Source organism: Elephantulus edwardii, unplaced genomic scaffold (assembly GCF_000299155.1).
Source record: "Elephantulus edwardii isolate Elephantulus edwardi_28Jun2011 unplaced genomic scaffold, EleEdw1.0 scaffold00125, whole genome shotgun sequence".
Lineage (NCBI taxonomy): Eukaryota > Metazoa > Chordata > Mammalia > Macroscelidea > Macroscelididae > Elephantulus > Elephantulus edwardii.
In genome coordinates this window covers 5,517,404-5,544,681 of record NW_006399875.1, presented here as the reverse complement: position 1 = coordinate 5,544,681, position 27,278 = coordinate 5,517,404, and the positions used below count along the sequence as shown (strand labels likewise).

Here is a 27,278-nt window from a genome sequence, read left to right as displayed (position 1 = left end):
TACCGCCGAATGGGAACTGACCCACGGCTGACCCTCCAGCGGGTTTTCAGAGGCTTTTAACTGAACGGAAGGAGATTGCCCGTCTTTCTCCCTAATTGTGTTTAAGCACTGAAAACTGGACACCAAAAAGAAGACACAAGAATCAATGCCTTTGAAGCTGGCTGCAAAAAAAACCCCCAAATCTGTCTGGAAGGAAGGGAAGCCAGTGTGTTCCTGAGAGGCACGGAAGGTAAAACCTCGTCTTGTTTACTCTGAGTATATTTTCAGGAGGAAACCAGTCCTTGGAGGTTAACATCATGCAGGGAAAGGCAGATTGATATCCAATCTACTTTTCTATATAAATTAATTACATGTCCCTTGAGTTAAAAGATTGCCATCAAGGCCTTTAATGCTCTTTAGGACTGAAATGCTGAGATCAGCTTAAATTCACACACAGAGGAACAGTACCTCTGAACACCAACAAAGGGCTGGGAGCTTCCCTCAGAATGCCTGTCAGGCTGAATTTAGTTCTATCCACACTCACACACTGGACTGTTAACTGAAAGAACCATAGTTCAATTCCACTAGTTAAACCATGGGAGGAAGATGATGCAGTCGGCTTTGGTACCGATTTATATGCATGGAATAAACTCAATGCTCACAGTGGAACTCTAGCTCTGCTGGTCAAGTGATAAGAAGCTGCACGGCAATACGGAAGGCACACGGTTCAAATCTACCACCTGCTCTGCGGGAATGAGACGGGCAATCTTCTCTTGTGCGACTTGCTGCCTCTAAAAACCAGCTGGAAGGTCAGCTATGAGTCAGTTCCGAGTTGATAGGCAAACAACAATGGTAATGTGTCTGTTTCTTCTCTCTCACTGCAGGTGAGTTGGAATCTCCTCATAGCTGATGCTCTGCCATCTTTTCAGAGGCTGTAAATAAAGAGGGAGGAGACTGCTGGTGGATCTTAACTGCCAGAGACCTGGCCTTTGGGTTAGGGCAACTGTCTAGGGACTATGCTGCCAGGTCTTGGCAACTCGTACTTTGACCTCATGGACTAAAACTGGCTTTTCCCACCATTCTTGTCTCTGCCCTCCAGCCCAAGCACAGGCAGCTTGCAAGAAAGACAGATAAAAACAAGCTGTTGCCCACGCAGGGTTCTCATTTCACTGGACTTAGATTTATATAGGGGAGCTCCGGTGGCTCAGTGACAAGAGAGCTGCGCTGTAATCCTGAAGGCACACGGTTTGAGGCCACCAGCTGCTCCACAAGAGAAGGATGGACAATCTCTTCCCGTGTGATTAACTGCCCCTGAAAACCCACTGGAGGGTCAGCTAGGGGTTGGTCTGACTCTACAGCACACAAGAACAACAAGAGATTTATATAGAGAGGAGATGGTTGGGAAGGAGGTCAAATGGTCCAGTCCACAGACCTTAAGATTATAAAATGTTTCCCTTTTATTTTCCTTTAGTGAAAAGGTCAAGCCGTCTTCCCCAGTAGGAGGGAAATCATTTTGCACAGCGCTCTGGAGCCAAGGCGGCTACATCTGCCTCTGCTTGTGCTTCGGGTTTGTCTTGCAGTAGACGAACCAGCGGCCTCGCCTCTTCACCAGGTAGCAGTCCTTGCAGCGTTTCTTGATGGCGCCCTTTGTCTTGAAGCCCAGGGCAGGCTGCAGGGCTGGTGTCGGACAGTCCGAGAGAAGCGGCTGCACTGCCCACCGGGGCTTCAGGAGCCCCATGTCAGGCAGAAATGCGTTCCGGAGGGGTCCTGGCAGGAGGGCAGAGAGGCCGCGGGACGGGGCTGGACAGCGATGGAGATGGAGGAAAGGGTGCAGGATGGAAACGGCCACTGTCCTCATCAGACGGGCTGCCATGCTGCGGCCTGGACCTACGGGGCAATAAGAAAAGGCTGCCATCATGTGTTACCGCTGTCTGTAAATCAGTATTTTTATTGTTCATATATATTGTGCTCCATGCACGCACACCGTGGTCCACCCAATCCTTCATCCACTTTATCATTTGTATAGAGAGTGAGCTTCCTCCCCACAATCATCTTAGTCATAATTACATTTGTGAAAGTGCATAAGGCAGCTAATTTACGCCTTGCGCCTTAGTGTCCCCATTCTGGATAGGCAGTTTCTGATTTGTCCATCCCTATCAAACCAGTACTCTGAGGGAACCAGCTTGTCCCTGTTGGTGAAGAGATCTCTGCTCCATTGGGCAACTTAGAGCATCTACATCCACAAGAGAAGTCCACTCTGAGCAAGCCCTCCGGCCGCAGGACTCTCCCCTCACTCACAGCCACTTCCTCTTTCCTACTGAAGAAACCCCAGTGGCCCTGCCCTGGCCTCTAGGAGTAGGAACCCCAGGACCCCTGACCCCAAAGGTCTTGTCCCCAGGGAACCTGCCCACCAGCTCTGACAATCTGTCCAGCCGCCCAGACAACCTACACAGCATGTCAATGTCCCCGGAGAGCAGAGTGACAGTGAGCAGACAGAAGTGACCAGGGACCTGAGACAGCCTATCGGGTTAGCTGAGAGGTGGGGGTATGAGAAGAGAGGTGCTGGTGGGGTAAGACAAAGAAATGGATCTGGATGCTAGTAGGGCAGAGAGTGGGGGGACAGGACCACAACAACAGCTGTGACAAAGGGGGCTGGGCAACACTGAATCTGTTAGCTGTGTAATGGGGAAAGACCTTTCATCTGCTGTTTTGGGTAGAACGCCTATCTCTCAGATATGCTCTCAAGATAGGCAGCCAAAGTAAAACAGATGAGGAAGAAGAATTAGCCACCCATTTCCCAAATAACTCTATGCACGATAGAGCACAATTAGATTCGCCTAGCAGATATGGCACTGGAGGCCAAGGACTCATATTCAGAAAGACAAAGGAAGAGGAACAGTTGCAAGCAGACATTAATGATTGGAACGTGGAATGTGAGAAGCACACATGTAAGAATACTGGACATTGTTAAGAAAGAAATGTTGCTGTTGTGTAGCTGACCCTTCACTGGTTTTCAGAGGCAGTAAACACACGGAGGGAGATTGCCCATCCTTCTCCTGCGGAGCATTTAGTGGCCTCGAACAGTGAACCTTTGAGATTGCAGCACAGCTTCTTGTCACTAGGCCACCAGAATTGAAATGCATTGGCTTGGGGCATTTTCAATCAGATAACCAAGCATATGATCTATTTATACTGGAGATGAAAAGGTGAGGAAAAACGAGGTCATTTTCATAGTGAAGACCATTTCTAGATCCATCATGAAATACAATGTTGTGAGTGACAGGATAATATCTACACATATACAAGGAAGACCTGTTAATTCCAGTATCATTCAAATATATGCACCAAACAGAGCCAAAGAGGAGGAAATAGAAGCTTTCTACCAACTTCTGCAGTTGGAAATTGACTGAATATGTAACCAAGATGCATTAATAATAATAGGTGACTGGAATGCAAAAGTTGGAAACAAGGAAGGATCAGTAGTTGGAAAACACAGTCTTGGTAACAGAAATGAGGATGGAGATATAATGACGGAATTTTGTACTGTCAATTATTTATTAGTTCCAAGTACCTTTTATAAGAAACACAAACAATTAGCTATACACATGGACCTCACCTGATGGTCAACACAGGATTCAGATTTCCACATCTGTGGAAAGCATCACTGGAGAAGTTCATTATCAGTGGTGCAAACTAAGCCAGTTGCTGATTGTGGAACAGACCACCAACTACTCATATGCAAGCTCAAAATGAAGCTAAAGAAAATGAAATCAAATTCACAAGAACTAAAATTTGACTTGGAGTCTACTCTACCTGAATTTAAAAATCATCTTAAAAAGGGGTTTGAGGCCTTGGACATTAATGAATGAAAACCAGATAGGGAGAAGAAGGATATAAAGAATATCATCCAAGAAGAATGCAAAAAGTCATTACAAAGACAGAGGAGGAAGAAAAGACTGAGATGGAGCCAGAAGAAACTCTGAATATTGCACTGGAATGATGAGAAGACAAAGCAAAGAGAAGAAATCAAGAAGGTAAGGAGCTGAACAGAAGATTTCAAAGGGCAACTTGGAAAGAGAAAACAAAGTATTATAATAAAATGTATAAAGAGCTGGAGTCAGAGAATCAAAAGGAATGAGCTCACTCAGCATTTCTTAAGCTAAAGGAACTGAAGAACAAATTTAGGCCTCAAGTTGCAATACTTAAAGATGCTACGGGCAGAATGCTGAATAACCCAGAATGCATCAAAAGACAGAAGAGTATATGGAGTCACTATACCAAAAAGAATTGGCTGACACAGAATTTAATGAAACAGCATATGACCAAGAGGCAATGGTGATGAAGAAAGAAGTTCAAGTTGCTCTGAAGGAACTGGCAAAAAACGAGGCCCTAGGAATTGATAGAGCACCAACTGAAACATTTCAGCAAACAAATGATACCCTGGACGTGCTCATCAAATTGTGCCAAGATATCTGGAGGACAGCTCTCTGGAAGAGATCCATATTTATTTCCAAAAGAGTGATTCAACAGAGTGTGGAAATCACCAAACAGTATCACTAATACCACATACAAGCAAAATCCTGCTGAAGATTATCCAGAAACAACTGGAAGAGCGCATCAACAGAGAACTACCAGATGTACAGGCTGGGTTTGGAAGAGGCCATGGAATTAGGGACATCATAGCGAACGTCAGATGGAACTTGGCTAAAAGTAGAGAATATCAGAAAAATGTCCATCTGTGTCTCATTGACTATGCAAAAACATTTGAAAGTGGATCCCAACAAATTGTGGCTAACTTTGAAAAGAATGAAAATCCATCTGCAGTAGACTGTGCTCATGTAAAACCTATACTTGGACCAGGAAGCAGTGCTCAAAACAGAGCAAGGAAACACTGCATGGTTCAAAATTGGGAAAGGAATGTATCAGGGATGCGTCCTGCCTCCATACCTTTTTAATCTACATGCAGTACAGATCAGTCAAGAATCTGGGCTTAATGAGGAGGAATGTGGCATCAGAATTGAAGGAAGAAGACTCATCAGCTTCCGCTATACAAATAACATAACCTTGCTCACTCAAACTGTGAAGGATCTGAAAGATCTGCCGGAGAAGGTCAAGGACTGCAGTTTTCAATATGGATTGATGCTCAACATCAAGAAAACGAAGATTCTCACCAATGGACTGATTGGCAGCACCATGACACGTGGAGAAGAGATTGAGATTATTAACAATTTCAGCTTGCTCAGGTCCACAATCAACACTCTTGGTACCAGAAGCCAGAAAATCAAAAGACGAATTGAATTAGGAAAGTACATCTGATCCAAGCCAGAGTCTTCACAATTACTCGCTATGTGTCAGAGAGCTGTACAATGACTAAAGATGACAGAAGAATTGATGCCTTTGAGATGTGGTGCTGGAGAAGAGTCTTGAACATACCATGATTTTCCAAGAGAACAAACAGGTCTGTCCTGGAAAGGGTGAAACCAAGTTTGCTTTCTGGAGGCAACAATTCTGAAGCTCCATCTCACACTGTGGGCACATGGCCAGGAAGGACTAGTCCTTGGAGAAAGACATGCTTGGAAGGATAGAAGGACAATGCAGGAGAGGAAGACTATGGTTGAGATGGCTTGATACAGTGACTGGAGTAATGGGGGCAGGTGTGTCAGAGACAGTGAGACTGGCTCAGGATTGGACAGGGTTCAGAGTTACTGTGCATAAGGGTTGCTAAGAGTCCCAAGTGACTCAAGGGCATGTAACAACAGCAGCTTTGTGTATGATGTGTGTTAATGCTGTTAACTGAACGGACGACAGTTCAAATTCAACAGAAAGATGGGCAGGACCTTCCTATAAAGAAATACAGCCTTGGAACCCAGTGGAGGGTCCATGGGTGGGAAGTGACTCAATGGCAGTGGGTCTGGTACTTCCAGTTTAGGTCAGGAAGTTCTGACAGCACAGCCGAGAGCTGCACTGTCAACCCCGAGGCGGCATCTCTCTGGTGTCGTGAATCCACCAGCTGCTCTTGAGGAGCAGGGCAGGCACTTCTTCTCCCGAGTGATTTACAGCCTCCAAAATCCACTGGAGGGTCAGCTAGGAGCTGGGTCTGACTTGATGGTAATGAGCTTTTACTGAGCTTCAGTTTAGGAAGAGGAGGGTTGTGGAGGTCAAAGAGTGATGCGTTTAGGGCCATGTTTTCCCCCTTAACAGCAGCAGTGCTTATTCCCCTGAACCCTAATATGAAAACAATGCATCTAATCTACCAATGAACAGGCAAGAATTCACAAAAGGCTTTGCAATAATTTAGGTTCCTCCCACCTTTGTAAGGCACTCGCTGTTAAAGGTTAGTGGTTCAAATCCAACCATCTGCTGAGGAAGACAGATGGCCTCTTCTCTGAAGACATGACGGTCACAAAGAGTTAAAATCAACTCACCTGCAGTGGATTTCCTTTCTAGTGGCCAGTGATTAAGAAGCTGCACTGTAATTCTAAAGGCTGTCAGTTCAAATCCACCAGCTGATAGGATGGGAAATCTCTTCCCATAGGATCTACTGCCTCTAAAAACCCTGTTTACTGTCTCTGAAAACTCACTAGAGGGTCAGCTATGGGTTAGTTCCAAGGTGACAGCAAACACAACAAAAACAAGATTTGATGGCACAGTGGTTAAAACATTTAGTTGTTGTTGTTGTTATGTGCCGTTGAGATGCCTGCAGCTCATAGCGACCAGGGGTCAATCCCAAGATCCACTCCATGGGAGAAAAAACAAGGCATCTGTTTCCATAAAGACTTACAACCTTGAAGACTTACAACCTTGGAGAGCTTATGGAGATCCTACAGTTCATACAGTGTTGCTTTAAGAATCCCAGAATGAAGGTTGCACAGTGGAGTGTACTGGGGGTGGGGGAGTGGCAGTTGGGAGAAGTTGTATACCAATGAAATACTTTTACTTTTTAAAGAGAAGAGCGAACTGGGGGAAGGGGTGGGCAGGGAGAAAAATGCAACAACGAATGTATGGAAATCCAAAATCTCTAAAAGGTCATTAAAATTAATTTAAAAAAAAAAGAATCGGATCCAATGCAGTGGGTAAGGTGGGTTCTCTTTACAGAAGTGTATAGAAAACATCAAAAGGTTTGCAAGACATACTCGACTGGTGGGAACCTTAACCTTAGGCTAGATCCTGCATTTAAATTAACTTTGGGATACCTTAAGTAATTTACCTGTTGAATAAAAGCATCAAATAAATCCAAGTTTTCCTGGGCCGGGAGTATTTGAGGCAACAAAAATACGCGTTCATGGCACATCACGTGACACAAGGTCACAAAGAATCACTGTATTTGGGACTAGACAGGCTCCCGTGGGTCCCTGTTCCCCTGAACCCTGGCTAGGTTGGAAAGGGCAGCACTTGCTGCGCACGGGTGGCTTGCCTGATACTAAAGGTGACCGAGGGTCACAGAAGACAAGCAGACATCGTGGTGACCTGCTGTCTGACTGTAGGGTAGCTGAGCCAGGCACTCTGCATACAGCCTGACCTCCCATTTGCTCCATGGAGTTCGGTGCAATAAGCTTGTTGAGTGGCTGCCCGAAACCGTGGGGAGAGACCGTGGGGAGGGACCGGGAAGGTCACAGAGCCAGATCCCGAGGGGGTGTCCACGTACCCCCACTTGACCTCGGGGTGGCCGGGCCTACAGCCCGCGGGGTCCACAAGGGTCCAGTCCCCCCAGGAGTTCGGATCTGCAGATCCTCCCAGCCACTAGCCCCTCACCTCTTGTTGGTCCAGTCGCAGCTAGGAAGTATAGGAGACCCACCTGGGGAAACTGAGACTCTAGGACACCTTAAGCAGCCAAGTTCGCTCTCCTGACACTGCGGCCTGACCCGCAGCTCCAGCGGAGACTAGAGATCGCGGACCCCGCCACGACCGCCCCCCGATCCGAGAGGACGGGCAGGTGGTCCCCGATCCGAGAGGACCGGCAGGTGCCCCCCCCGATCCAAGAGAACAGGTAGGTACCCCCAACCTAAGCAGAAGAGCTCACAACCCGGCGGAAACGCCGCGTGCGCCTGCGGTTGCACCGACTCCACGCCTGCGCACTGGGACAGAGTGACGCCGCCGCCAGGATCAAAGATGGTCTTCTGTCACGTGATGAGCGCGTCCTCCAATGACCTCCCAGTCCTGGCAGAGGTCCCTAGCGTGAACCAGAGCCTAGGTTCATACTACCACTTTGCTTTGTCCCTACAAGAGCTGCACAAGACGCCTTGCTACTTACATTGGAGGCTGCTTCTTCCTCTTGCGACTCCTGTCTTCTGTGTCCTTGCAAGGACCTGCCCTGTGGGCTCAACCTGGGCGCTGGAGAGATGGTCTAAGGACATCTTTAAGAAATAGGCATGAGCCATGCTTTTGTAAATCACTAACTTGGGAGGGACTGGAGAGCGTTATGCTGAGTGAACTAACCCAGTCCCATAAGGACAAACACTGAGTGAGGCCATTATTTTAGAAATAGATAACTAGTAAAACTTGTATGAGAATCTAAGGAGGGGAGTAAACATGGGGTCTCACGGTTTGGATCCAGTGTGAAGGGCAATGTATACAGACTTTGTAGGTAAGCCAGTGTAAAGTTTTAAAACCAATGAATTGCAAGAAGAAAGACAGGAAGGAAGGAAGGAAGGGAGGGAGGGAGGAAGGAATAGGTTTGACTTCCTGAGTATGTCCCCATGGTAATGGTAAACAAGCCTTCCCCTATCAATCTGGTCAACAAACAGGTCTGTCTTGAAGAAGGGTAAAACCAAGTTTCTCCCCCCTATCAATCTGGTCAACAAACAGGTCTGTCTTGAAGAAGGGTAAAACCAAGTTTCTCCCTGGCTAGGATCTTGAAGCTCCGTCTCTCATACTTGAGGCCTTTGGCCAGGAGGGGCTGATCCTTGGAGAAGGACATCATGCTTGGAAGGGTGAAGGGAAAGCGCAGGAGAGGAAGACCCTGGATGAGATGGATTGATACAGTAACTGTGGCAATGGGAGTAGGTGTGTCAGAGTCAGTGAGAGTGGCTCATGACAGGGCAGGTTTCAGAGCTATTGTACAGAGGGTTACTATGAATCTCAGTCGACTCCATAGCATAGAACAACTGTAACACCTTGTGATACCATGTGAATTCCAATGTCCTGAGTAGACAAAGAAGATTAGAGTCTTCAATGCAAGAGCTGCCTTATGTCAGGAACTTGGGAAAGGGTACACATGCATAGGACAGTCACTTCTCAACCTGACTCAGAATTCACTTCAACCAGCCATCTCAAGGTGGCCCCAATCTTTGTAGCCACTTTGTATATAGTCTCATATATCTGAAGTGGGAGCCCCAGGCTGCCCTTGGCTGGTTCACATCAAGGAAAGGTTCCATTGCCTGCCTTCTTTATATTTTTTCCATTGCCATTGAGCAGAACTGATGCACAGCTAACCCTTCTCTGGTTTTCTAAGTTGCAGGAGAGATGATTGCCAGTCTTTCCCCCCTCAGAGCAGCAAGTGGATTTGAACAACCAGAAAGGCTAGCAGTGCAGGTCTCTATGGACTGTGTCATCAAACCTCCCTTTCCCATTGTCTTTTGTGTTGTTGTATTTTTTATTAACTTTTCCCCCTTTTTCAAACAATTTTTATTTTATATTGGCTTGCTTAGGTGCTATTGAGTCAATAATGACTCACAGCTTCCCTGTGGACAACAACTCTGAGCCTTGTCTTATTCTGTGCCACTCTCACAACCTCTGATGTGTTCAGGCATACTGTGATGTTGTTGTTGTTGTTATGCACCACAGCTCAAAGGCATCAATTCTCCTTCTGTCCTCCCTAGTCATTGTCTAAACTCTGATGCATAACAAGTGATTGCAAAGACCATGGCCTGTATCAGGCGCACCTTAGTCTCCAGAGAGACACCGTTGCTCTTCAGTACTTTAGAGAGGTCCCTACAGCAGACTTTCCCATGGCAATACTGTGATAGTCCCTGTAATAATCCATGTTGCTGAGGGTCTTCTTCTCTTTTTCTGACCCTCAACCTTTCCCAGTCTGTCTTTTATCTAAGGCCCCTTTGACAACATGCCCAAAACACGTTGAGAGAAGTGTCATCACCCTTGCCTCTAAGGAGCACTCAGGATGCACTTCCTTTAAGACTGATTCGTTGTTCCTTTGGCAGTCCACGGGATTTTCAGGACACTTTGCCAACACCACAATTCAATGGCATCAGTGCCTCTTCTTGCTAGGTGCCATCGAGTCCAGTATGACTCAAAGTGACCCTATGAACAAAAGACCTGAACTTAGTCCTGTTGGTTTAGTTTTGGGGGAAGCAGATGTTCATGTCTTTCTCCCAAGAAGTTACTCATGGGTTGGAACAGCTGATGGTTTATAACTGCCTCTTGGGTATTTGTATTTCCAAAACATCACTTATGTGACTTCCATTAAATTCCAATTCATGTTGTTATGTGCTGTTGCGTCAGTTCTGATCCACTGTGATTTTATGGACAAGAGAACAAACAGTATGCTATTCAGTTTTGTGCTGCCATAAATTGTTGCCATTGGACAGCCTACTGTTGCAGTCTCTATGTCAATCCTTTTTGAGATAACCGCCTTTCAGGTTTCTTAGGCTGTGATCTTTGGGTGCAAACCAAGTCTTCTCTTCCAGTGGGTAACTTAATGTTTAACCATTGTACCTCTGTTGTTGTGTACTGTAAAGTCAGACCACTCATAGCTAACCCTTTGGTGGGTTTTCAGAGGCAGTTAATCACACAGGAGGAGACTGCCAATCCTTCTCCCACAGAGCAGCCTCGAACCACATGCCTTCAGGATTACACCGCCGATTCCTGCCACTAGGCCACTAAAATCTCACTACCAGTTAGAAATTATTTTTGAAAATGGACAAATACCAATGTGGAAAAAAGAGAAGAAAAATAATTTTACTAACTTGACATCATGAAAGAATATGAACAGGCTAGAAAGTGACTGGAAATAATTCATTAGTTAAAATCTCTTCTTTTCCTTCAACATTTCATTGCAAACTTTTTTTTTTTAAACACAGAAAACCGGATAGAACCTTAGGTCTAGATACATTATGTCTGTTCAACAATTAACTAGCTTACAGTTGCTTTGTCAGGGCTTCATTTATGTGTGTATCACAGTAACTGGTAGTCTGCCTTTCCCTCAGGACTTCTGGAGGTAACTCAGGCTGTTTGCACAGATCAGGTGAACACTGAGGCCTTTATTAGCTTCAGAGCAGACCTGCTTCTCATCACCACCACCACCTTGTCAAAGCAACTTTCAGTTTCTGGGAGGCTTTCACACGCATTCTCAAGCCTTATAACCTTTCCCTTTGCCTCTTTATCACCCCTGATCTCTCGACTCTCAGTGTTTGTCCCTGGAGTCACTTGGTGTCCTGTCTTAGTTACACCCTTAGCTCTTGGGAGCTCTGGTGGCAGATATCCTAGAAGGTTGGACTGTTAGCCCAAAGGTTCCATCTCTCTACTTTTTGAATCCAGAGCTGTTGGAGAAAGATGGTCAGTCTCTTTCCAGCTGACTTACTGCCTTGGAAATATTATCTAGTGATGCTGTAATACAGGGGGCATGAGTGGATGACTTTAATAAACAAACTTATTCTTTTATAGTTTAGGGGACTGTTGTTGTGTACTGTCAAGTTGGAACTGACTCACAGCTGACCCTCAAGGGGCTTTTCAGAGGCAGTAAATCACATGGAAGGAGAGTGTCTTTCTCCTGTGGAGCAGCTGGTGGACGAGAACCATGTGCCTTTGAGTTGGCAGCACAGTTCCTTAGCACTAGGCCACCAGAGCAGTGGAGACTGTTGTCATGTACCATTGAGTTGGAACTGACTTATCGTTGACTCTCCAGCAGGTTTTCAGAAGCAGTTTAGTCTCAGGGGAAGAGATTGCCCATCTGTGTCCCTCAAAGCAGGTGGTGGATTTGAGCTGTGTGCCTTTGGCAAGACAGCTTCTTGCCACTAGGCTCCCAGACTAGACATCCAAATTCAGAATGTCAGATATAAGAGAACACTTTTTCTGTGTGTCAGTGTTGCAGGAAGGTCCTTGTTTCCTCCAGCATATGGGGGCCCCAAGTTCCTTGGAGCTCTCGATGTGTCTTGGCTTTTCTGGGCCAAGAAGAGCCCAGGTCCAGAAAGATGCACTCCAACGTGGTGTCTTTCCTGCTTGGTAGTGAGGAACCCTACTCGCCACTCCATCCTCTCTCTTTCTATCTCTTATGAGATGAAAGGTGCTCTAGGTCACATCCCTGAGACACATCCTCTTACATAAGGACTGCACGCTCATCCTTCATCTTCTTACAGATGGCTGATTTTTGATATCCTGGGAGACAACCGCAGAACTTGCACATTACTTCATTTCATACGTGTACATTGGGGGTGATGACCCACAATCAATGACAATGGTATTTTTAGGCTGTGGTCAACAGCTATAAACACTGGATGCTGGAGTGTGCAGCCTTGTGCTCTGTGTTGGTCAGGTGCTCTGTGTCCCATGAAAGTTCCTCATGGAATCTTCAAAGGATTCAGAGCCACAACTCTCCCATGAGTGCCACTGTGAGCCCAGGTTGTCCCCATGCTGCCTGAGGGTTTTATGTGGATGAGTACTCCTCTCAATGCCTCACTGGCACCATTCGGGTTCTCTTCTCAATGAATGAAGAGTCTCATGCTGTTGGCAGAGTTGCCTATCATCCTGCCCTCTATCATTTCGTTTCTTTCTATGTGAGGAAGGTTTCAGCCAGCCTAACGGCTTCCCTAAAAATTACTGCTAAGAAAAGTTCACGAAAGTTTCTAGTTGGTCACTTGATTTCTCTGTTAATTAGAAATTACTTTACTGCAAAATCAAGGAAAGTCCTTTCTCCATACCTAGTCAACCTGAATGCCTAGCAAATCGTTCGAGAGGCTGGACATTATGAAGAAGAATGTGGCATCAGGATCAGAGGAAGACTCATAAACAGCTTGCGCTATGTAGATGACACAACTTTGCTTGCTGAAGGAAAACAAAATTCTCACCATTGGGCTACTTTGCAACATCAGGATAGGTCTATGTTGTCAATAATGTTATTTGACTTGGATCCACAATCAACACCCTTCATTGTGTCAAGGGAATCAAAAGACACATCTCATAGGGAAGATCTGCTGATATGGACTGTGTCAGAGAACTAAAGAGCAATGATGTCAGCTTAAAGACTAAAGTGTTCCTGATCAAAACCATGATTTTAATTGCTTGTTATAGAGCTGATACTTGGACAAAATTTAGGTCTAAATTCCACAAAAGTCTCACATGCTTTGGACTTGTTGTCAGGAGGCACCTCCTTGGACAAGGACGTAATGCCAAGAAAACAGAGAAAGAGAAGAGCAGTACTGACACATTCCTGGAACAGTAGGCTGGGAGTTCATGAGGATGATGCAGGATGGGGCACCGTTCTGATCGGTTGTTTATAGTTGTTGTTTGTTATTATATGCTGTCAAGTCACTTACAACTCATAGCGACCCTGAATACAAGAGCCCTAAACTCTGCTGTATCCTGTGCCAACCTCATTGTCTCTGATACACCTACTCCCATTACCTCAATCATTGAATCAATCCATCTCATCAAGAGTCTTCCTCTCCTGTGCTGCCCCTCCACTCTCCCAAACATGATGTCACTCTCCAAGGACCAGTCCCTCCTTGCAACATGCCCAAAGTATGTCAGATGAAACTTCAGAATCCTTGACTCCAGGGAACATTCTGGTTTCACCTTCTCTGGGATGAACCTGTTTGTTCTCCTAGTAGTCCATGGTATATTCAATACTTTTCTCCAGCACCATAGCTCAAAGGCATCAATTCTTTTGTTTATAGTAGGGTGTTTTGTTGTTGTTGCTAGGTGCTGTTGAGTCAACTAACATGATATGAACAACATTTGAACAATGGATCTGAACCCTGCCTGTGTTATCCTCATCATCCATGAGATTTACTCAAGCTCATTGCTGCAGTCACTGTGTTGATTCATCTTGCAGAGGGTCTTTTTCTTCTTTGCAGTTCTTCCACCTTTTCCAAACATGATACCCTTTTCCAAGGAATAATTGTTGTTGTTTTAGATGTCATCAAGTTGAGTACCACTCATAGCGACCCTGTGAACAAAAGATATGAACCCAGTCCTGTCCTGCGCCAACCTCACACTTCCTGACACACAAGAACCCATTGCAGCAGTCACTGTGTGGTTGAGGATTTTCCTCTCCTTTGCCAACCCTTCCCAACATCATGTCCCTCTCCAAGGAATAGTACCTCATAGCAGTTTGTCCAAAATATTTGAAGTGAAGCCTCATCATTCTTGCCTCCGAAGAGCACAGAAGAAAATGAAAAAATCAAAATAGATGTCAGAAGAGACTAAAGATTGCACAGAAACATTGAGAAGTCAAATCTAAAGGAAAGCATGGTGAAGTAAAAAAGTAAAAGGGCAACTCAGGAGGACAAAGCAAAGTATTACAATGGAATGTGGAGACAGAGCAAAGTATTATAATGGAATGTGAAGAATAAAAAGGGAAGAACTTGCTCTGCATTTCTCAAGCTGAAAGAACTGAAAAACAAATTTAGGCGTCGTGTTGCAATGTTTAAAGATGCTATGGGCAATGTATTGAATGGCCCAGAAAGCATCAAAAGAAAATGGAGGGAATACACAGAGTCACTGTACCAGGAAGAATTGCTTGACACTGAAAAAAATTCAGGAAGCATCTTATGAACAGCAACCACTGGTAATGAAAAATATAAGTCCCTAGGAATCGTTGGGATACCAATTGACTTGTTTGTATGAACAGATGTAGTCTTGGATGCACTCACCAGTCTGTGCCAAGAAATTTGTAGGACAGCTGTCTGGTCAACAGATTGGAAGAGGTCCATATTTGTTCCTATTCCCAAGAAGGGTGATCCAACTGAATGTGAAAATTATTGAACAATATCATTGATATCACATGCAAACAAAATACTGAAGGTCATTCAAAACTGGCTGTAACAGTACAAGGACAGAGAATTGCCAGAAGTTCAAACAGCATTTAGAAGAGGCCGTGGAACCAGGGATATCATTGCTGATGTCAGATGAATCCTGGCTGAAAGTAAGAAATAGCAGAAGAAGGTCATTTGTGCTTTTTTGACTATGGAAAGGCGTTTGACTATGTGGATTATGAAAGTTGTAGTTGACATTGAAAAGAATGGGAATCCCAGAGCATTTGATTGTGCTCATGAGGAACCTAAACCTGGATCAGGAGGCTGTTGTGTGAACAGAGTAGTGGAGCAGGCATGGTTTTCCCAAGGAATAGCCCCTCCTAATAACATGCCCAAAGTATGTGAGACAGTTTCACCATCCTCGGCTAGGGAGCAGCCTGGTTGTACATTCCCCAGTTCGTGGGATATTCAGTACTCTCCTCCAACACAACCCAAAGGCATTCTCCATCATCCTTATTGACTGTCCAGCTTTGAGATGAATAGTATTAAGTCTGGGCAAAGGGGACCAAAGAGAAGAATGAAGAATGAAGAAGTCAAACGCTGTTGGCCTTGCTTGCTGCTGATAAGAAGAGCAAATGGCCTTGCCTGTCTGGCTGAGCTAGCAGGTGGCTCATAAATTAGAGTGGAATGTCCCTCTCTAAAGACTATAAAAATCCTCCCCAGTAAGTTCACAGTGTGACTTCCCATTCTGCATCTCCAGGATGAGGAACTCACCAGGGAGCTTCCCCTACCCCCTTTAATACAGCTGCATTAAGCTTTCTCTCTGATTTCTTCCTTAAGTCCGCTAACTTGACAGATGTTGTTGTTGTTATGTGCCGTCCAGTCGTTTGCGACTCATAGCGACCCTATGTACAACAGCCCTAAACTCTGCTCTATCCTGTGCCAATCTCATTGCCTCCCACACACCCATCCCGATTACCCCAGTCACTGAATCAATCCACCTCATAGAGGGTCTTCCCCTCCTGCGCTGTCCCTCCACTCTACCCAGCATGATGTCCCTCTCTAAAGACCTGTCTCTCCTTACAACATGTCCAAAGTATGTCAGACGAAGCCCCAGAATCCTTGCCTCCAAGGAGCAGCCTGGTTTAACCCTCTCTAGGATGAATCTATTTGTTTTCTTGGCAGTCCATGGTACATTCAATACTCTTCTCCAGCACCACAGCTCAGAGGCGTCAATTCTCCTTCTATCCTCCCTAGTCATTGTCCAACTCTCTGATGCATAACAAGTGATTGCAAAAACCATGGGCAGATAGCAAGTCACTTAAACGATCGGGGCTTGAATCAGTCGCTCCTTAGTCTGTGAACTGACTTCCACTTGTCATTACTTTCCTCCCTTGCCGCTAAGAGCTCTGCAGTGGACACAGTCCTCGTCTGCTGTGCTACATCCACCCTCCACGTTGACCATACGGGAGAGCTTCCCACCCTACCCCGCGCCGGCCGCCCAGGGAGAAAAAAATCCCGAGTGCCGGGCTCACGTCAGCTGTGCGCATGCGCCGGCACCGCCCCGCCGTGCGCGGGGTCAGGGGTCAGCGCGCAAGATGGCGGCGGCGGTGACCTTCTGCCGGCTCTTCCTGAGCCGCGGGGCCGCGCTGCACTTGCCCCAGGCCGCCAGGTGCTTTGGCGTGCGGACGTCTCCGACGGGGGAGAAGATCACACACACGGGCCAGGTAACACCGGGGTGGGGGGCCGAGGGACGCCTTTTCCGTCGGGATCCCCGGATCTGGTGCGAACCGGGCTGCCTTCCCCGCCACTGCGCGTCCCCTGTTCCCCGAAAAGCCGAGCAGAGGAAGCGGCCCCTGCCCGGCCGGACGAGGTGCCCAGGCTTTGCAGGACATTGGGCAGCCGGACGAGTGCGGGTCCTGGCTCTGCCCTGCGCCCTGGACCCTCGAACAGTGCTGCCTCGGCCCTGCGTGACCGGGGAGCTGGCCCTGGGGACCCGGAGAGGACATACATGCTGTCCAGAGACGGGGGTCCCCTGACACTGACCGCCGCAGGGCTTTGGGGGGTTGGGCCCAGCGTTCGGTGCTTGCAGTCGGCGCGATGACCCATCCTCCACTGCCCTGCTCCTGTAGCCCGTGGCTGCAGCCATGCATCGTGTCCCTCCAGCCTGTGTGTCTCCCGCTGACCCTCCCTACCCCACTGCCCAGCACGATGTCGCTCTCCAAGCACGATCCCTGACGCGCTGCAGTCCCAAAGGCGCGCGGTTCGAATCCACCAGCTGCTCCGCGGGAGAAGGACGGAGAGGAGGGGCAGTCTCCTCCTCCCGCGCGATTTACAGCCGCTGAAAACCCCCCAGAGGGTCAACTGTGGGTGGGTTCCCTCTGCACCCCCACGCAGCAGGCCCCTGCTCACAGCGTAGGTGAGATCAAGTTAGAACAGCTTTGCCTCTGAAGAACACGCGGCCGCCCTTTGCCCAGGACGGGATGTTTTATTCTGTTGACAGCTCACGGGGTGGTCAGTACTCCTCCCCAGCCCCGCAGCTCAGAGGCGTCCATTCTTCCCCCCTCCTCGCTGATGGTCCAGCTCTCAGGTCCATCTCTAGGTCGGCCTCTTGTTGGAGTGCGCGCGCACCCACAGGACACAGCCTTTGACCCCATTCACGGAGCACCCCCACCTTCACAGGGACTGGGACGTGACTCACGTTTGTTCACTGACTGCTCTCATTTTCTGGCTTTACTCTGAAATCTAAGATCAGGCCTGTTCTCCTGTGGCCGGAAGGAGCCCTGGTGATGCAGTCCTTAAGCAAAAGGTTGCAGGGTCAGTTTACCAACAAGCTGTGGTCATCTGCTTCCGTGAAGACTCTCGGTTAGTGCCCTGGAGGTCCAGCTCACAGCAGCCCACGTCAGTAGCAGGAAAGGCTACCTGATCCTGCAGCTTCCTCACAATCTCTGCTGGGCTGGTCACTCTTCGCTGAGCTTTCCTTTTGTCTGTGACCCTGTCCTGTACCTCACATGGTGTCCTTCCCTCCTGAAGGCGGGCCCAAAGTATATGAGGTGAAGACTCTCCAGCCAGGATATTTTTTTTAATTATTATTTTTTTTTTTTAACAAATGTTTACAGAAAAGTTGGATTTTCCTTCATTCATCGTTGCACATGAAGGAGCCCTCTGTATACACTTCTACACTCAATAGCATATCCACCACTAATCCCCAACGCCTCAATCCATAGGCAGTAATTCTATGCTCTTGTCTCATTTTTGGATGTGTATGAGACAATTGATAATGCTGTGCCTTGGATCTGATACATCTCAGTCTTCATAGTGGCACTTTTGGGCTTTGACACTTTAAAGAATTACTTTGCAGTGGAACTCCTTGGAAACGTATGGGACAAGTGTTTTGGTTTTGGGGTTTTTTAAAAATGTGTGTGTGTGTGTGTGTGTGTGTGTGTGTGTGTGTGTGTACAGTCAAATGGAATCTGACTGGTACTGGAGGAGATTGTCCCTCCTTCTCCGGCAGAGCACCTGGTGGATTCGAATTGCGAACTGCGTACCTCTGAGATTGCAGTGCAGCTTCTTGCCACTAGGCCACCAGAGCTCCCTGGGACAAGTTTTTTAAATTTTTTTTTTTCCTCATTGTTGAACATTTTCTTACCCCCTCACCCCCAACACTGCAATACATTTCCTTGTTCCAGGTTGTTGTCATGCATATAAAGCCTAATCATATATTCCTTTTGGACAGTTCTTCCCCTCATCTGTTCTAATGCAGTGTTCATTTGCTATCCACTCTTTTCTCATTCTTTCCCCAACCCTCCCCTCCCCAGTGTCTGTCCTATAGTATAACAGCAGTGTTATGCAGTGCTTGTCCTTTTGTGACTGAGATATTTCATTTAGCATGATGTCCTCCAGGCTCCCTCCTGTTGTGTAATGTTTTACAAGTTTATTGTTTTTCATTCCTGCGTAATATTCCGTTATGTGAATGTACTGTAGTGTTTCTGTTCACTCATTGATGGGTACTTGAGTTGGTTCCATCTCTTTGTTATTGTGACTAATGCAGTAGTAAACATGGGTTTGCACACATCTGTTTGAGTCATGGCTCTTGTTTCTTAGAGTATGTTCCCAGGTATTCAGGATAGTATTTCTATATCTAATTTTTTTCTTTTTCTTGTTGTGTACCTTCAAATCGGATCTGACTGCCACAGGAGGAGATTGTCTCTCCTTCTCCAGCAGAGCATCTGCTGGATATGAACCATGTACTTTTGAGATTGTTGTGCAGCTTCTTGCCACTAGGCCACCAGAGCTTCCTTATATTCAAATTTTTGAGAAGGCACCGGACTGCTTTCCATAGTGGCTCTTCCATTGTACATTTCCACCAGCAGTGAATAAGAGTTCCAACCTTTTCACAACATCACTACCATTTGTTGAACTTTGTTCTTGTTGCTGGGGTGAGATGATACCTAATAGTTGTTTTCATTTGTATCTCTGAGAGCTAGGGATTTTGAACATTTCTTGATGTGTTTGTTTGCCATCTGAATGTCTTTTTTGGCAAAGTGTTCATATCTAGTGCTCATTTTGTGATTGGGTTGTTTACCTTTTTGCTGTCTATAAATTTTAGATATAAGTTCTTTAACAGAGTCACCCTGGAGAGGGTTAAACCAGGCTGCTCCTTGGAGGCAAGGATTCTGAGGCTTCATCTGACATACTTTGGACATGTTCTAAGGAGGGACAGGTCCGTGGAGAGGGACATCATGCTTGGTAGGGTGGAGGGACAGCACAAAGAGAGGAAGACCCTCTATGAAGTGGATTGATTCAGTGATTGGGGTAATCAGGGTGGGTGTGTTGGAGACAGTGCGATTGACACAGGACAGGATAGAGCAGAGTTTACGGCTGTTGTACACAGGGTCGCTATGAGTCGCAAGCAACTCGGCGGCACATAATGATTGCTAAATATTTTTTCCCAGTCTTGTTTTTTCCTTTTTACCCTGTTGGAGAAGTTTTTTGATGTACATAGAAATTTGATTCTTAGAAAGTCTCATTCATCTTTTTTATTCTCTGCTGGTTGCAGGTTTTTCATTATACTTGGAAGACTGTTCATGCTGTGGAATAGAGTTTCTAGAGTTGTTCCTAGGTTTTATCTGATAAATTTTATAGTCTTTTGTTTTACTTCTAGGTCCCTGATCCACCTTGAATTGATTTTTGTGTAAGGTGTGAGGTATGGATCTTGCTTTAGTTTTCTGCAGATGGTTTTCCAATTTTGCCAGCACCATTTGTTAAAGAGACTGTCATTCCCCTCTTAACTGATTTCATCTCCTTGTCGTAGATCAGTTGACTATAGGTGACGAGCCGATTTCTGGATTCACAGTTCTGTTCTATTGACCTGTGTGTCTGTTGCTGTACCAGTGCCGTAACAGGTCCTTGGTCTGTCTACTTGACTGGGGAGCTCACTGCTCCCAAAAAGGGGAGGGTAGCTAACCCTGCCTGCCTTTCTCTCTGTGGTCTCTGGGCTCACAGGAGGACTTGCTTTTGGGGGGGAGCTCCAAACCCCAGTGAGGAAGGGGAGGGCATCGCATCCTGCATGTGGTCCCTCCTCTCTGTTCCTGGAGCAAAGCTTGCTGGATGGGGGTGAGGGGCAGACAGCTGCCTCTGGTCCTGCCACTCTTGTCCCACAGTTAAGTTCTCTAGGGTGGAAGGCTTGTTGTTTTCTGACTGCAGCCCTCTGTCCTGAAGTCTGTAACCGTCCTTTGTGGAGTGGTCCAACCTGGTTCTATGACTCTTCACCACTATGACGTTTTACAACAAGGACCTTATCTCTGTTCTGCTCCAAGACCATATTCCTATGGATGCTTGTTGCTGGGGCCTTCCAGTTAAGGCACACAGCTGGGGAACCAGGATGATTTCCCTGGAGAGGGCAGTGTCTTAGCTGGATCCTGAGTGTTGGTGTTGTCAGTGTAGAGGTGGCTACAGTTGCCGGTTGCATCTGTATCAAGGTTGCAAAGCTGCTCAGGGAAGCTGGTGGGCATCTGAGGATGGGTCTTCATCAGGCAGGGCTGGGTGGGGTCAGGACAGAGACCGAGGACGTTGTGACCTGATCAAGATGGCACCAGTTAAAAATGGCACTTGGGCAGGGAGAGTGACTCCTGCAGCAGAGCAGAGCGTACAGGTGCCTGCAGTCGCCAGGTGTGGAATGAAGACTGCAAGCCTCTTGGGGAAGCTCATGGGCATCCAAGGATCCTGTGGGCCAGTTTTGTCTGATGACATCATCGTGTATTAGAATTGACTCAGCAATGGGTTATTAAGTTTATCTTGAGTATTTACCAACTACTGTGCACAGTATGTATCTACAAATTTAGTTATTTTTACTTCAATTATTGTATTGTCTCAGGAGCTCTGGTGCCTTAGTGGTAAAGAGTTCCACTGTCAACTCAAAGGCAGGCACTTTAAGTCCACCAGCTGCCCTTCAGGAGAAAGATGAGCAGGTTACTCCCATGCGAGTTACTGCCTCTGAAAATCTGCAGGAGGTCAGCTGTGAGTCAGTTCAAGCTTACTGGGGTTTATTGTTAACTGCGACTCATAGCAATCCTATGAACAACAGTTCTGTAGCCTGCCTGGTCTTGAGCCTGTTTCACTGACTCTGACACACCAATTCCCATTGCCCCAGTTACTGTGTCAGTCCATCTCACCTGGGGTCTTCCTCTTCTGTGCTGTCCCTTCACCCTTCCAAACATGATGTCTTTCTCCAAGGACTGGTCTCTCCTGGCCATGTGCCCAAAGTATGTGAGATGGAGCTTCAAAATCCTAGCCTGCAAGGAGAAACTTGATTTCACCCTCTTCAAATTTTCATAACTGGAGGATTTGTTGTAGTCTAAAATCCTCAAACTGTGTGCTACTATAGTGGTAAACCAAGCCAAGTAAGGGATGTACATTGCTGAAAGGGCACTTACTCCGCTCAGTGGGAGAAGCACTATGTGACCTGTGTGGAAGAAGATGGACATGGCCCGCCTGTGCTTGAGTGTCTCTTTCCTTAGCTCTTTCACTCCACCTCCCCCAGATTCTTTCTTCATGCGAGCCTGGCTTGCTTCCTTCCAATCCAGATGATTTGTCATGTTAGACAGTGTGCGGACAGTAATTCCCTATTGTGTGGCTCCCTCGTGTGTTAGACTAATCAGCAGTGGCCCAAGTGTTAAAAAGAACATCTTCCTACAGATGCAACTAATAAGTAGTAATCTCGTTCTGAATTAAGCTGTGACATTAACGGATGGGCTTTTCTTCTTTTTAGGTTTATGATGCTGAAGATTATAGGCAAATCCGGTTTGTGGGTCGTCAGAAAGAGGTGAGTGTCTAATAAACAACAGGTAGTCTTTTATTAGACTTTACATAACTAACAGGAAGTGACAGTCGGTATGGAAGAGTCTGTATTTAAAGACATTTCCCCATCTTGTGATGGCTTTAGAACTTCAGAATCTGTGCCTTCTGACTTTTGAATGTACTTTTGAGTGGAGGTTCTCTCCCCCTCCCTTGAAGTGTGCAGCAGCATAGCCTTTCGTAAGTGTATTTCTGATTTGTGTATCAATGGGAATGATCTTTCATATCTGTGCTTTATTCCTCTGAGACTCTCTGAGTAAAATCCTATCAATTTTTTTAAAAAGTCTTTTTGAGTATTTCTTAATTGTCACCAAATAAATTAGGACTTGCACTGACATAGCTGAATATGGTACATGACTTCTTCTCTGAGCAAGTCTTAACTCTGACACATTATTCAGTCCGAACACCAACTCAGGTGTCCCCACTGGGCAGAGAAAGAGTACTGCGACTGCGATTCTCAAAGCAGCTTGCTTCTCACCCAGCTGCTCTCCCTCTGCCTCCTTTCTCTCAGGCTCTGAATTCTCATTCCCGCTTCCTCTCCGAGGGCTAACCAGCTCCAACCCCACTTAGTCCTAAGAACATTTCATCCTTTTTTTAATGTCCTTTCTCCATACCTTTTATATATCTTTTTCTTTTTTTATTGTGATTTTAATGAAAGTTTGCAGAAAAGTTGGATTTTACTCATTTATTTTTGTACATTTTTTCCCCCTACACCCCAGTTCACTCATTTTGAGTGGAAAACATTCATTCATTGTTATACAGTTTCCTCCCCAGCTACCTCAAGTATGCTCTACTATGTACCTCTTATTCTGGACTGTTTTTATACAAATAATGCTTAACCATATATTCCTTTTAAACAGTTCTTTCCTTCATCTGGTCCAGTGCAGTGTTCATTTCTTATCCCCTCTTTTCCCAGTTTCCCCCCAACCTCCATGGCAGTCCTGTTTTATAATAGTGGTGTTGTGCAGTATTTGTCCTTTTGTGACAGAGATATTTCACTCAGCATAATGTTCTCCAGTTTCACAGATATTGTGTAGTATTTTGTTAGTTCCTTGTTTTTCAGTGCTGCGTAGTATTCTGTTGGTTGACTGTACCACAGCTTCTCTATCCATTCATTTGTTGATGGGCATTTGGGTTGCTTCCATTTTTTTGCTATTATAATAACACAGCAGTAAACATGGGTGTGCATACATCTGTTTGGGTGGCAGCTCTGGTTTCTTTAGGGTGTATTCCCGGTAGTGAAATTGCTGGGTCAAATGGTATTTCTATTTCCATCTTTCTGAGAAAGCACCATACTGCCTTCCATAGTGGTTATACCATTTTACACTCCCACCAGCAGTGAATACGAGTTCCAATCTCTCTATAATAGCCCACCAGCATTTGTTGTTTGCTGCCCTGTTGAACATTGGTATTGTTGCTGGGGAGAGCATTTCATCTTAAAACTCATTGCCGTCAAGTTGGTTTTGACCGATAGTGACCCCCACCCCGACCCCACCCCATTGGGTTCTGAGGCCAGTGAGAGGAGAGTTGATGCCTTTGGGTTGACGGTACAGCTCTGAGGACATTGCCACCCAGGCTCCCCTCCTTGGTCAGACATTTCTCCGCGTTCCTCTCCTCCACAGTCCCTTGCAGTCGTCCTCAGCCCCCCGTCCTCAGCTTATCCATGTGCTCATCCTCACCTGTGCCTGTGGACTGTATTCACCCTCTGGTTGCACAGATCATTGCAGTGGCTGCTCTTTCCTCTTGTGTCTCTGAGCTCTGCTTACTCAGGTTCAGTGCTGGCGTGGCACAGGGTGGTGCGTGCTGGTTTCCGTCCCTGTGAGGACCTTGTGCCGTGTGACTGCCCCTCTGTGTAGTGGACGTCTGTGGACCTGGTGGTCTGATGGAGGATGCTCTGTGCTGTTTTCTCTGGTGGAATGGAAGCTTCTGGACGTGGTGTTCTGGTACAGGGTGGAGTGTGGTGGAGAGATCCTCTGTGTAGTAGAAGCCTGTGTACTGGTACAGGATGGTATGCCTGGTGCAATTTGTTTCTCTCTGTTGGGTGGTGCTGTACGGGGTCATGTGTGTGCTGGATTTCATCTGTGGTAGAAGCCTGTGTTCTGGTACAGGGTGGTGGTTATAGTCTTCTATGTAGTAGAAGCCTGTTCTAGTACAGGAGGGATATGTAGTGAGTTTGGTCTGTGGTGGAAGCCTGTGTTTTGATATAGGGAGAGGTGTGTGGATTTGATCCTCTGTGTAGTAGAAGCCTGTGTCCTAGTTCAGGGAGGGGTATGTAGTGGATTTGGTTCTCTGTGTGGTAGAAGCTTGTGTTTTGATATAGTAGTAGATTTGATTCTCTGTGTGGTAGAAGCCTGTGTTTTGATATAGGGAGGAGTGTGTAGTAGATATGATCCTCTGTGTGGTGGAAGCCTGTTTCTAGTGCAGACAGGGGTGTGCAGTGGATTTGCTCTGTGATAGAAGCCTGTGTTCTGGTACCAGGTGACATGTGTGGTGGATATATGGTCCTCTTTGTGGTGGAAGCCTGTGTTCTGGGACAGGGTACCAAGTGTGGGGAATATGCCCATTGTATAATGAAAATATGGACCTGGCAGACTGATGGCCTTGAGCTTGAATTGCAACAAATTTAATTCCCTTGAAAATCCCTTCCCTAAATTGGATGCTGTTAGAATAATTTCTGTGAACTTGTTAAACACTGACTGAGGTACTGTGTACATTATCCGTTAAAGCCTTGGTGTGGGCCTTCCTCATCTCCCTCACCTGTTAGTCCATTTCTAGTGATAGTGGCTTTTTTAAGGTTTCTCCATCCTGCCCCAGCCTTGTACCGCTCGCACCAAATGACACTGGACATGGGACACTTCTTCATTGTGCTGACTGCCCTTTGCTTCTGGTCATGCTTCACATCTCCCAGTGAGGTCTCCTAATGGGTCGCTGGTTTGCAAAGAGCTGGCAGCTCCGATATGGAGATATGAGTGGCCTGGAGTGAGCCATTGTCAGCTGGCTGGTGTCTCTGAGAGACGCTCCTGGGTGCCCGGCCATACCTCACCTAGAGATCTTCCCCTGTGCCCAGGCAAACCTCACCTAGAGATCCTCCCGGGTGCCCGACCACGCCTCACCTGCTCCTTTGTCATAAGTGCTTGGGCCCCTGTGGTAAGTGCTTCTGTTAAAATGCTTCCTGTGGCCTCTGGCTCAGAACGACTTAGCAAGGAGAGTGGGGAGGAGTTTAAAAGAAAAACAAAACCGGATTTTCTGCTGGCATGTGAGGGTGAATAATTGAGGGTTCTGGCCTATAAGTGTGTCTCCTTGTGAGCACTGTTGACTGGCTGCTCCTGTCTGTCCTCCCAGAGGTCACTGGACTCTCAGAGGGTGAACAAGTCATTGTGTTTCCCCTGAGCCCTCTGGTCAGCTGTTCTCAGCTCTGTCCTGTCCGTGTGTAGAGTCCGCCGAGTCAGACCTCTGATAACTCCACAGGAGGGATCTGTTCCCATCCACAACATCAACCCAATTTCCAAGTCTTCAGGCTTGTCCCCATGCTCCCACAACTATTTGTACTAATGCCAGTACCAGTCCTGCTGCCTTTCTGAGTCCGAAATCCATTGCAATAGCTATGTGGACCTCACAGAAGTGGACAGTTACTGGGTTCATTAGAAAGGTTCACTGGTTACGACTTAGGATGACAACAGGAACAGTTTCTTGGTCAGCACAACTTCTGAAGCGTGCCCACAGGCCCTTCAGCCCTGGGACTTTTGGCTGTTGTTAGAAAGATCTCTCAGTCCTGCCAGTTAGGCGCCTTCCCCTCGGTCCTCCAGCAAACTTGAAGGAAGGCTCCTCGCTCTGGCTCCGTGGGGAAGCAGTTCTCGGCCAGCTCTGCCTCACGTCGAGACTCTGGTTCTCTGCTGCAGCTGCTGCTGCTCCTGAAGGTCTGGGGGATGTAGACATCCCTGGCCTGAAAGGACATGCACTGCATTGCTTTGCTGCTTCCTTGTCTGTGTTTGGATTCCCACATTTCACCTACTGAATCTGCTCAATTTAATGGCGTGACTCGTCAGTCCCTCTGTGGATAGACGAGCACACCCTATTTCCTTGATCCCACTTATCCATGTGGCAAAGTCAAGGTCAATGGCTAGGAAGTTGTTTTGAACAATAAACCCTTGTCACTACACTGTGCCAGTGGGACGCACAGTGAGTGAGTGAGGGTGCTGGCCACACTGTTACCCTGTGATCACTCTGGCCGGATGTTCTCACTCTGTCCTCAGAAGTCAGTGAGACTCACAGAGGGGGAGTGAGTCAGGGTACCAGCCACACTGTCCCTGTGAGGACTTCAGCCGTCTGCTCCCAGCTCTGTCCTGTTATAAGGTGAGTGAGTGTAGGTGCTGGCCACACTGTTTCCCTGTGAGCTCTCCAGCCGGCTGCTCCCAGCTCTGTCCTATCTGAGGTCAGTGGGACTCAGGGTGAGTGAGTGAGGGTACTGGACATGTTATTTCCCTGTGAGCTCTCCAGCCGGCTGCTCCCAGCTCTGTCCTGTTAGAAGGTCAGTGAGTGAGAGTGCTGACCACACTGTCCCGTGAGCACTCCAGCTGGCTGCTCCCAGCTCTCTTCTGTTAGAAGGTCAGTGAGTGAGTGGGTGAGTGACTGAGTGAGGGTGCTGGCCACACTGTCCTGTGGGCGCTCCAGTTGGCTGCTCCCAGCTCTGTTCCTTTAGAAGGTGAGTGAGTGAGGGTCCTGGCCACGTTGTCCCTGTGAGCTCTCTGGCCGGCTGCTCCCAACTATGTCCTGGCTGTGACTCTAGGACACAAGCCCAGCGCCCCAGCCTCTGTGTCTCTCTCTTTTCAGTATCACACATGTCTAGATGGCCATCTTACTGTTGTAGAGGTAGGAACTGTAGTTTGCCTGTTCTTTAGCCCAGAGCTTGGAATCACATTTCTGTTTTAAAATACTGAGAATTTAAACTTAACTGCAGGACAGGAGGGGCCAGTGCTAACTGCTCACTGGCTGTGACACACTGTGAGGCCGCCGGAC

The 27,278-nt window shown here is 47.0% G+C and overlaps 2 protein-coding genes across 2 annotated transcripts; one reads left to right on the top strand and one right to left on the bottom strand.

The window, feature by feature from the left end:
• Positions 1-1,519: 1,519 nt before the first annotated feature.
• On the bottom strand, positions 1,520-1,852 carry MRPL36 (mitochondrial ribosomal protein L36). Its single transcript, XM_006893178.1, has one exon. The coding sequence runs from the start codon at positions 1,850-1,852 to the stop codon at positions 1,520-1,522; it is 333 nt and encodes a 110-aa protein (XP_006893240.1).
• Positions 1,853-16,504: 14,652 nt separating this feature from the next.
• Positions 16,505-22,812, top strand: NDUFS6 (NADH dehydrogenase (ubiquinone) Fe-S protein 6, 13kDa (NADH-coenzyme Q reductase)). The gene is made up of 3 exons (XM_006893177.1): positions 16,505-16,633; positions 22,177-22,230; positions 22,774-22,812. Exons 1-3 carry the CDS (start codon positions 16,505-16,507, stop codon positions 22,810-22,812), a joined length of 222 nt encoding a protein of 73 aa, XP_006893239.1.
• The last annotated feature ends 4,466 nt before the right edge of the window (positions 22,813-27,278 follow it).

Bases quoted from the DNA above. Each gene is read 5' to 3' on its own strand.
- MRPL36 (XM_006893178.1), bottom strand. From the start codon at position 1,852: ATGGCAGCCCGTCTGATGAGGACAGTGGCCGTTTCCATCCTGCACCCT.
- NDUFS6 (XM_006893177.1), top strand. From the start codon at position 16,505: ATGGCGGCGGCGGTGACCTTCTGCCGGCTCTTCCTGAGCCGCGGGGCC. The intron at 16,634-22,176 runs GTAACACCGGGG...TCTTCTTTTTAG, and splicing joins AGATCACACACACGGGCCAG to GTTTATGATGCTGAAGATTA. The intron at 22,231-22,773 runs GTGAGTGTCTAA...CCTTTCTCTCAG, and splicing joins TTGTGGGTCGTCAGAAAGAG to GCTCTGAATTCTCATTCCCG.